The 11,458-nt window shown below is 39.0% G+C and overlaps 1 protein-coding gene across 1 annotated transcript; it reads right to left on the bottom strand.

Moving 5' to 3' along the window:
- Window positions 1–3,513: 3,513 nt before the first annotated feature.
- Window positions 3,514–11,452, bottom strand: LOC104534892 (chromosome unknown open reading frame, human C2orf47). The gene is made up of 5 exons (XM_010178745.1): window positions 11,347–11,452; window positions 9,969–10,040; window positions 6,828–6,954; window positions 5,708–5,858; window positions 3,514–3,921 (listed from the first exon to the last, which is right to left on the bottom strand). Exons 2-5 carry the CDS (start codon window positions 9,993–9,995, stop codon window positions 3,843–3,845), a joined length of 384 nt encoding a protein of 127 aa, XP_010177047.1. The 5' UTR covers window positions 9,996–10,040; window positions 11,347–11,452; the 3' UTR covers window positions 3,514–3,842.
- Between the last annotated feature and the right edge of the window lie 6 nt (window positions 11,453–11,458).

Here is an 11,458-nt window from a genome sequence, read left to right as displayed (position 1 = left end):
GGTCAAGCTTGAACGTGCCCTAAAAACTAGAGAATGAATGTGGCCCACCAAAACAATGAGACAATGCTGAGACAGGACGGAAAGGAACCACAATCAACAAGATTAATATAATTTAAAATGTGAATACAAAACTAAGGTTTACTACTGTCAGACACTAAGGTGCCTGTGTGAATTGCCATGTACGACCCATCTTTCCTATATTAAGAACACTGTTAAATTGCCACTTTAAAATGTGTAGGCACTGCAAAGAGAACTTAAGACACTACTATTGACTCCATAAAAGCCAGTAAGAATATCAAGACTTTTTAATAAGACAAGTCTAAATGATTTAAATAGCACTTAAATGAGAATCAATGCCTCTACTATTTTATTTTTTATCCCTCTTACACTCTCATTAACGCGAGTCACTTCCCATGCACAACAGCTTTGTGACCAAGGCCACCTACTGGTGAGTGGGGTGTGCAAATTAACGGGAGTTTTGTTGGCCAGATTTAATTAGTGCTTGTCAAGACTTAGACACATGCATTGAAATCGTGCCAAGCAGATGTTTACAGATGAGCAGGGTCAGTAATTAGTAAGCATGACCATCATTGCAGGTGAACAAATAAATAAATGCTTCCAAGCTCCACATGAACCTAAGGAAACACAGTTTCACCCAGAGGAAAATGTGGTACTTTGAATCTTCATTCCCCTGTTCATGCGTAGTCCAGACACCTTGTGACCTCACTGTTCTGTGTAAAATGAATCAGAAATGTTAGTGTTGCTGATAGAGATATGAATTTTACCCCAAAAAATCACTACTACCAAACCTCGTAACATTGGTTTCAAGAATTACTGGGGTCTGAACGATGAAGTTTCCAGGCTAAAACTGCAAATATGAAAATGGAGATTTACAGGCTGTACACTATAATTACAAGCGTACTTCCCCCCACTGACTTACAGCTACAGAAATGGAAGTCAAGCAAGGAGACAGAAGGGAAATAAAGCACACCCAAAGCCTTACACACTGTGATTTCTAAGGTGATATCTGAGACAAATCAGTAAGAGAACTTGGGAGCACCAGCGTGCTGTGAAACAGATCCCCACATTGTTCTAGGGTTCCCTGTTTAGCATCATTATTCTTAAATCACAAAGATGTTTCTAATAAAACACTTCCTTTAGCTTCTTTTAAAAATTCTGTAACACTTATGCATTGTGATTCTGAGAGTATGGCATTTGAATAGCAGCACTGGAAAATGCAGAATTACAGGACAATATTCTCCTCCATCTTTGTCTTAGATCAAGATGAAGCAAACTTAACCCTTTACTTGTTCTTTTTGCCATGAGAATCTGGAACAACCATTATGGTATATAGAAATGTATTTACTACCTGCACTAGCTTGAAGACACAAAATACATTTAATCTCTCAGATAATAGGAGGTTTGGGTAGATATTTTTGGCTGGCAATGCAGAAACAAGAAGTTCCTGTTTTCCCTGAACAAGTGACACAAAAGTAAAGAGAAGTAAGAGAAAATGTGGATGCCATCAGATGACTCACGCCCTTCACTGACATTCACTTCAGCCTGATTAATTGCTATGATGATCAGATTTATGATATAATTTATGGATGGCAGGTAAAAAGGAGTCAAAGCTTCCTGTGAACTTCAATGCCCTCTTCTTTAAGGCATACATTTGGCCATTTCTTCCAAGATGGGTTTGGGGTTTTCTGGGGATGGTGGTGTTTTTTTTCCTGAGGCCAATATTAGACTGTAAATAAAGTTTAATTATACTGGTTTTATTCACTGTGGAAGTGAACCACTTTCTACTACAGTATGCTTAGTAATTTATGTGCCTTTCTGATTTATTTATGGTGCAGTAAGGCCATAGATAGGCCATAGATAGTTCTGTATCTGATAGAGGTTTGTAGTCTCCAGGATACTTTTTAAAATGAAGATTAGAGGGGAGAAAATCCCAAACACCCAACAGCTACTCCCAGCAAACCCACAAGACAAACGTAACTTTTAAAGAATAAAATAGTGCATGTATATTTCCAATGACAACTTTTTTTTTCAGCAAAACTGTGTTATCATCAATTTGGAGCATGTTTACATCAAGTCACAATTTTATAAAGCATAAAACAAATTTTTAAATTATTATTATTAGTCATACAGAAGGGCTTACTCTGCCCTTGCTTCCAAAATTGGAGCACTCACTAGTAAAAGAGCATTTCCTCATCAGTCATGACAGAGACTCCCATTTTGATATAAACAATCAAACAAAAAAGATAAAGTACAGCAAATTAAAAATTAAGATAGACCAGCATTTCTAGATAGACCTCTGTGTTACTTCAATATGAAAGCAGAGACTTCTGAATAAAGAGATGGCTTCACTGGCTTTTGTCTTCGTTTGCTCCATAACAACGGAGCACTTCTAGAAGTCCATCTGCACACTCCACCAATGCTCTGCTTGTTTCTCCTGCTACTGTCAAATATGGCTGATCGCAGCTTCTTGCAGCGCATCATTCAGTGGCCAAACTGCATGATACCATTTAGCATTACCCCAGCAAACAGCCCACAGAACAATAAACATGTGTTGCTTTGCTTCTATTTTTCCAGACTGCATACTACAAAATAGCTATATATATATATTTTAAATAGAGAATTTTGTTTCTCCCCTGAAGACAAGGCTCTCTGTCACCACTGAACTTTGTCCAGCAGACAGATCACAAATTCTTCTTTACAAGGCCATGCTGCTGCTGCTATAACAGAACAGAATACCCTAATTATTTTGCCAAGATTTGACATTACTTGTTGATAAGCTTTAAACATTCTTCTCACTAAAGCACTGCATCAAAAGAGCTGAACTACGGAAAATCTAATTTACACTTTTCACTCACAACTACTGTGAAACATGGTAGTTATACTTACTTTACACTTTCACAACACTGCAAGAATCTCTACAATATGCCTGGGTAGAAAGTTGTAGCTTTATCTTTAAAGTTGGGATGATCTCCTGTTGATCTGCATATAAAAATCTCAAGCTACTTACACCAGGAATCTCATGCTCCAGAAACAGAGATGATCTGAGAACTGGGAAACTGTTAAGTTGCAACATCTAATTTTAATGATTTGCTTATTTCTTCAAGAAGCATTTCAAACAGAGGACTTAATTTAGCTTCACTGTCAGGTCCTCCTTTAAATTCGTGGTTTTGACTGATCTTTCTTCATAAACCTCTACACTTGTAATTGTGTATATGTTATTTAATTGAAAGGAATGTTGGTTTTATTTTTATATCTATACCTGATCCGCTTTTCCAATGCAATGCTAGAAGTTTTTTCTTACTCCAATACTGTACCAAATACTGATAATGACTCTAACTTTTAATCTCAAATATATTCAAAAGCAGGATTACCTCAAAATGAACTCCTGAGGCTAGACAATCTAAGAAGTCCATCTACCTCTATTTCATCTTGCATATTATTCAGTTATATTTTACAATCCCGAGGGAAAAAAGAAACACAGGAAAATAACTCAGAAGGACCAGCAAGCACGAAAGTGTTGTGTATCTTCAAGTAGTACCATTTCTTCTCAGAATGTAAGAAGTTAACATACCCGTAATACCGGCCTGTGTGAAACGTACACTGTGTGTAAATGCCTTGGATGTGTGTTAGCACCAATTGAACTTGTACTAGCATGTTCCAGGGAAAAGGCTTTATTGTAATTCTCCAGCATCATGTAGGTTTCAGAAACAATTTTGGAAAATCAAACATACAAAATTCATCCCTCTTTTGGAGGAGAAGACAGGAAGGAAAAAGAGAGACTAAACATTTACAATGGTACATAAAAAGAGTGTAGAAGGCATTTATTCTAACAGCCTTGGATGTTCAATCCGTGTAATTGTCCAGTCTGGTTTTGCTCCTTCTGTAAATTCCCTCTGGAACCTGGAAAAAACAGTAAGTGAAGAGTTGTTAAAATTTACTTGATCCTTAAAGAGCTACTCATACCAACAAAAAATCATGAAGAAATACTTTACTTGAAAGTTATTCCTGTAAAAGCTTCTTAGACTCTGATACTAATGCCCCAGATTGGAAGATCAAAATTAATTCCATAGTAAGAAACAAAGCACTTACTTCAGAGTGTTTTGGTTCAGATATCACAGACAGAATCAAGCAGCAACAGTAAAGACCCTGGTATCAAGAAAGCACTCAAGTTTTCATGGCAGTAACTATGAATATAGCTTTGTGGCAGATCTTCATCTCTAAATAAAGGGTTTCATTTAAAGGGACGGTAACTGCATTATAAAGGGAAATCACAAATTTTCATTTTTACTGAACTATATTTTACAAAGTAATATATTTTCAGAAATACATCAAAGATCAAGCTAACAGTAGTACTGGATCTCTCTGCAGTTGTTGATAAAAAACTGAAAACATCCACTCCTATTTTCAAAGTCTTCCTCTTCCTTTTATAGCCATTAATGCCTTCCTCCCTGAGCACATCAGTTTTGACTAATTGGCATCTAAAGATAATCCTGAGTTTCAAACTGAAAATTCATGCTCCCAAGTAACCTGCACATTGTGGACAAGAGCAGTACAACCTCATTGCTTCACAATTACATGCAAATCTACTCCTGGAATCTGTCTTCTTCAGACAACCAAATATTTAACACTAGGCTTCCAAGGCCTGTAGTATCTTTGTTCGTGTCAGTTTAGGTTAGCACTGTAAATAGCAGAAGGAACACATACTTACAAAGATCTCTCTGCTGGGGATTAGGAAGATATTTAGAGCTTTAAGGAGAGGCTCTTGAGGTTAATGGAGCCTCAGAAGCCTCCAACTCTAAGGAAGATGCTGACTTCAACTAAGGGCTGAATCCACAAAAACCCATCCAGGCAAAGGGCACTGGTGTCCTCAGAGTGTTTCCTTTGTTTCAGAGCTCCTCATCAACTAGACCCCATAGTCTCTCCAGTTCAAATGTGGGTGTAGAAGTCGTTGATTATATTGCACTTCTCACACAAAAATCTTCACTTTTTCCAACTTCTGCAAAGGTTATTTTCAGTATATTTTGCCAACTGCGCAGATATTTCTGCACTGCTCCAACATCAGTACGCTAACAGATATTATTTACAAGCACTCGTAGGAAAAACCATTTACCTACTGTGTGCTTTGAGGGCTTGGATCAGAGTAGCATGAATTATCTGAACACCAGGTGATGCTTGCTTTGTTCTGCCTTTCTGTAGAAAACATTTTGCTAAATATCTCTTTTATGAGCTACTTTTTCAACTAATTGCAGTTCTGACTTCTGTGTGGGAAGTGACAAGTCAACAGCACCACACTTCACTGCTTGGCTTGACTGCATCGTTGTTAGTTGTGCTACAGGAAAAGGGAAACAAGAACTGATATTGGCATACTTCCTGAAAGCTGCAGGACCCATATAGGAAAGGATCAGAAACCTCATTCATGCTCCAACTAAAGCTTTTCCTGATTGAGTTCCCATTAACGTCAACTCTCAAGCAAAGTAATAACATAATGAATTTAAGGGGCATTTAAAAAATTTGGCCCTAGAATTAAAACTGGAAAGCTGGATGAGAACTAACTTGGACTAGAATCAAAGTAAATTAAAACACACTGACTTCTGCACTGGCACAGTGCAAATGCTCTCAGTTCCAAACTACTTTCCACACAGCTAGCCCATGTACATGGAAAAAAAAGGGGGACAAGTAAACTTACTCATAGTTTGCTGTTAAAAGATGTCTCTTTTCTTTTGTGTGTTCATCTCCAAACACAATCTGGAAAACTTTGGTTTCACCTGGTACTTCATCAGGTAGGTTAGCACCATTCAGATACCAGAAACGCATGAGGATACTAACAAACTTTCTTCCTGTTGGAAATAAATCAAAGCATAAGGTAAATCTCATGTTTCTCATTGGTCAAATACTCCTATTTTCTACCTAGCATATATTCTAGTGAGACTCTGGAAGGACAGCTGACTTCAGCTGTATGATAGAATAATGAACAATAAAGTTATTAAAGACATTCATGCAACAATAAAAATACACTCTGTATTTTATCATGAGTGTTGTGTGACATTGTACATAATCAGACCATACGAAAAAAAGCTGGTTGCCACAAGGTCCAAAGCCAACTATTGAAACTACAAGTTTGTAAAGTAGTTGAAATTCAGGAGCAATCTAAGAGAAAGAAAAAAATATAGAATCCCTATGTACCGAAACAGGAAAAAGGCTCACTGGGCCTGACCATTTGAAATGCTCATTGAAAGACCCATGATTAGACTATAAACTACCTCGACTCTGCCTGATAGTGAACGGAGCACATAATGCTGGTATTCAGATAAAAGAAAACCTTGTTTGAGCTCATCGCTACCTTCAAAAACATTAATCAAGCAGTCTTAGAACAAAGTATGTTCCATGAAAACAGAATAGAAGTGAAGGTGGCAAGAATTTATTTCATTATCCAGCCTTCACTATACTTCTTGGAAGATGTATTTTCATTGCTGAAGCAAATAGGTTTCTGCATATACTAGAACTGTTGTTTTTGAGTGGTTTGAGATTGCTGAGGACTAGTAATGTAAAAATCTGAAATTACAAAAGAATAGAAATGAGCAAAACCTGAACAGAAGTCACAACAGTACCAGGACTTATTAACAATAATCTCCCAGTTTCTAGTTTAAAAGGAAATCAAGGAATTACAGGTAGATGAATTATAAAGAGAAAAATAAGGAATGAGAAACAGTACTCAAAAACACATCTGTAAGGAGAATGCCTGCTTAGCAGCAAAACCAGGAAGTGAGGCTGCCCACTGTTGAAATGTTTTAGAATTCTAAACATACCATCATCATCATAGTAAATGCGAACATCTCCCTCTGTTGTGTACATGATTGCATCAACATCAGCTGCTAAAGCATCCCTGTGGTTGTCAGGAAGCAAAGAAATCTTTTCCTTCACCACCTGAAGTACCTACATTCAGAAAAAGTGTCAGTTTTTCATTAGGAAATTGAAGTAACAATGTTTTCTACTGCAGTATAATATTGGGTTGGCCAAAAAGTAATTGTGGTTTTTTTCTGGGTCAATCAAAGGCAAACTTCTCATGGGAAACAAAAACTGCATTAAACAGTGCAGTGTCCATTCTTCATTTTTTGAAGTGCCGTCTTTCAGGCAACTTCATGATTCCATGCTCAAAAAAGTTCTTCTCTTTTTTCGGCAAAAACCAGTTCCAAGAACGATTTGACATCCTCGTCAGCAGTGAAGGTTTTACCATTCAGTGCATTTTGTAAAGAACAAAACAAATGGCAGTCTGATGGTGCCAGGTCTGGTGAATATGGTGGATGTGGTAACACATCCCATCCCAGCTGCAGTCATTTGTGATGGGTGACCAAACTTGTCTGTGGTCTGGTGTTATCTTTGAGAGACACACCGCCTTTGTGATTCACCAGTTCTGGACACTTCTGTTTGATGGCATCATTTAATTTACCCAGTTGATGACAGTACACATCCAAATTAATGGTTTGGTTCTTTGGAAGCAATGCAAAATACACAATACCTGTGAAATCCCACCAGACTGACAGCAGAACCTTCCTTTGGTGCATATCTGCTTTTGAAGAGCTTTGAGCTGGTTCATGACACTTGCTTCATGATCTTTTGTGTTCGTCACTGTTGTAGATGATCCATTTGTCATCTCCTGTTACCATCCATTTCAAAAATGGATCGTTTTCTTCACGTTTCAAGAGAGAATTGCAAATGTCAATGCGCTTAGTAAGATTAATTTCTTTGAGCTCATGTGGTGCCCAAATATTGAGCGTCCCAATGTATCCAAGTTGTTTTAAACAGTTTTCAACACTTGATTTTGATATATTAAGATTATCAGCAATCTCCTGTGTTCTTAAATGCCGACTGGAGCTGATCAATGTATTTTCTTGTTATCAACTCTTATTTGCCTTCCTGAGTGTGGGGCATCATTTACATCAAAATCTCTAGACCATAATTTAGCAAACCAATTGTGACACTGCCATAGTTGTAAAGCACCTTCACCATACACACCACATAACTTTTAATGACCTTGTACAGTTTTTTTTTTCCTTTTCAGAAGTAATATAGCAAAATACGAAGAAAATGGTTTTTTTAATTATTTTTCCATTTTGAAATGGACAGCAAATAAATAATTATTAATGAAATCATGCACTTTCTTTTTCTAAAACAAGCTTGCACTGGCAGCTGTCAAGTCACATAATGCATTTGCAGTTTAAAATTTAGTTACATTTCAAGACATGTATGTCCATCTATTAGAAAACCTGTAATTACTTTTTAGCCAACCCAATAAAATGAGCTATATGGCTAAAACATTTGTATAACACAACAGGGGAAGTGAAAAGGCACTGGGAAGTTTGGATACTCCCAAACCCTAATTCAGTGATATTTACTGCTTAAACCAATGAAAACAAAGTATTTTAAAAAATATTCAGAAACTGTATTGTCAAAACAGAAGTTGCAAAGCAAGACATGTAAAAATACCAGTTAAGCTTGCTTCCACAATCATATTTATGCTGCCTTCTCACTGCTGATTTCTCACTATGTGTATATTCCTTAGCTTTTGATTTCATTATTTCTTAGTTATCTTTCACAAATTTCTTTGAAAATCAGTTCCATTACCACTAAGTTCATCTTTGCCATTTTGTGATCGACAGTCCCATTAGGAAAAGTTTAAACATTTGCAAATCAGAGAAGAGTGAAAAAACATTCTCTGGGACCATACTGCTTTTGCAACCATAGTATCTGAGCATCTTAAGAGCTACTCATCTGTGTTAAGCGGGAAAAGGGTGTGGTGGGCAAACTGAACAGAGGCATCGCCTCAAACACCACATGAGAAAGGCACGTCACAAGGAAGGATTAAGCTGTGCAGCACTTTTTAAATTCATATTCGTTTTTTAGCCTAACCGGAATAGCCATTTTTAAATAACAAACAAATCCAGAGGTCACATAGAAGCAAGAGGTGATCTTCGCTAGAAGACATTGATTTCTAGTACATTTTGCAGGTGGAAAATTCACTGGCCTCAGTGAATATGATGTGATATCACAGCCTCATCCACTACACGCTGTGGTTACATGAGGTCTCTGGATCAATGTTAACCTGATCACCTGAAGAATTTAAGATGAGCAGAGGAAGAGGAGATGCTCTTTCAAAACAACTATAAGAAATGAACTCACATTTTATTGCTATCTCTGCTCAGGGAGAGGAGGCAAGATTGTCCAGTGAGGATGAATTAGAACAGCACCAAAATTTTTGCTGCAAAGGCATGGGTAGCAATAGGGCAGGGCCAAGCTGACATCCAGTAACAAGGCATAGACCTGAAGTATCTCCTCCATTTGACTCTGATTCATCTGCTACTTCCATCCCCTAAGAAGGCCAAAACAACTTCAGCAATTAAAAAATCATAAAAACACAGAACACAGAGCACTGATGTTTAACTAGCCAGGTCAGCCGTATCCCTGAGACCACGACACAAGACTGAGGGCTTCCAGCCGAAATGAGTAATTAGCTGTATGATGTGCTTGGGGGTGGGAATGTATTAGTGCAGCAGGGACGACCACAAATTAATTCCTTTCTTCATCTGAATTTTGGTGCACAGACTGAGAGTGTCAGCCATCTCTCTAAACCAACTGAGGCATGCAATTCCACCTGCCATCCAGAACCCGTCGCCTTTCAATTCCTTTTGGTATGTCAGCAATCTTTTTGGCAACTGGTCGTTACGCTCAATGGCAATAATATATATGTTTCTAAATACAGTAACTTTAAATTAAGTTTCATGCCTTGAAATCAAACATAAAAAAGCAGCAAGACAATTGCCCTGTTCCACTTTATGCTGTGTTTCCCAAATTAAATGAAACTGGCAGTATTTGTAGATAATGACAGGCTAAATGTATATTACTTTATAATGGAAAATCAATTGCTAGAATAAGAGACAAAAAGCATTTACCTCTGCTGATACAAGTTCATTCAGCATGTCCAGTTTACGCTGAGACAGCAGCTTTGAAACTACAGAAAAGGCCTACCAAGAAAAAAAAAAAAGAGAGACAGAAATACATGAACAAATAACACTAGGTTGGCTTATTTTTCAGACAAATTCATCATCATGCAGCAAGCTACCCAAATATTCCATGATTTAAGATTTCAATGTTTGCAGAGTATATCACCATTGAAATGGAAACCCTCCAGAATTAAAATACTGATTTCATGAACCAGTAAAAATGTAAGGTTTCTTTTTGTGTCCAATTCTGGGCCCCTCAGTTCAAGAAGGACAGGGAACTGCTTGAAAGAGTCCAGCGCAGAGCCACAAAGATGATTGAGGGAGTGCAGCATCTCCCTTATGCAGAACAGCTGAGGGAGCTGGGTCTCTTTAACCTGGAGAAGAGGAGACTGAGGGGTGACCTCATTCACGTTTATAAATTTGTAAAGGGCGAGTGTCAGGAGGAAGGAGCCAGGCTCCTCTCAGTGACAGCCAATGACAGGACAAGGGGAAATGGGAGCAAGCTGGAGCATAGGAGGTTCAACCTGAACATGAGGAAAAACTTTTTTACTGTAAGGGTTATGGAGCACTGGACCAGGCTGCCCAGAGAGGTTGTGGAGTCTCCTTCTCTGCAGACATTCAAAACCCGCCTGGACGCGTTCCTGTGTGACCCAGTCCAGGTGATCCTGCTCTGGCAGGGGGGTTGGACTGGATGATTTTTCGAACACCCTTCCAACTCCTAATATTCTGTGATTCAGTCTTTTATTGTACTCAGTTTGCATGGCAGGGTGCGGTAGCAATGGGGTTATAGAGGTAGTTTCTGTGAGAAACTGCTAGAAGTGTTTCCTGTGTCCGACAGAGCCAATGCTGCCAGCTCCAAGACAGACCCACCGCTGGCTACCTCTTTGACACATCCTGTTGACAAAGCCTATTGGGTTCATAAATTTCGAAAAACCAGCTCTATGCCTGCCTAGGTTTTGTTATTTTAGGAAAACCAGCTAAGAGAAGATACATTTCTCCCTAAAATCTCTAAAACTTCTGGAACACGCCAAACCACCTCACTTTAATTCTGGCATCTGGGAACAGAAAACAATGGAAGTCTGAAGCAAAGCACACCGCCGATTATTCGCACTTCCTCCAGAGGTGAGCCAAAAGTGGGGACCACCACTGCGGGCGCTACGATGACCGCAGGTGAAACTAAACCCGGGCACCAGCAGTGCCCTGGGGAGGCCCAGCGGAGCGCAGCCAGCTCGGCTCGGGCACTTTTCCCTCAGGTAGCCCGCCAGCCTGGCCCTCCTCGACCCGCTGAGGCGCCGCACCGGGCCGAGTAACTCCGTTCGGCGCTCACCTGCTTGGCCCCTCGGGTGAACTCCTCGATGCTGAACTCCTGGTCGAAGTAGAGGCGGATGAGGAGGTAATAGAAGCGAGTGCGGAGCCAGGCGAGGGGGCTGGTGATCCTC

Source organism: Mesitornis unicolor, unplaced genomic scaffold, assembly GCF_000695765.1.
Source record: "Mesitornis unicolor isolate BGI_N332 unplaced genomic scaffold, ASM69576v1 scaffold26362, whole genome shotgun sequence".
Classification (NCBI taxonomy): Eukaryota; Metazoa; Chordata; class Aves; order Mesitornithiformes; family Mesitornithidae; genus Mesitornis; species Mesitornis unicolor.
This window is presented reverse-complemented; position numbering and strand designations above follow the sequence as displayed.

Bases quoted from the DNA above. Each gene is read 5' to 3' on its own strand.
- LOC104534892 (XM_010178745.1), bottom strand. From the start codon at position 9,995: ATGCTGAATGAACTTGTATCAGCAGAG. The intron at 6,955-9,968 runs GTAAATGCTTTT...TTCTGAATGTAG, and splicing joins ATGAACTTGTATCAGCAGAG to GTACTTCAGGTGGTGAAGGA. The intron at 3,922-5,707 runs GTAAGTTTACTT...TGTTTTTTCCAG, and splicing joins CTTTTAACAGCAAACTATGA to GTTCCAGAGGGAATTTACAG.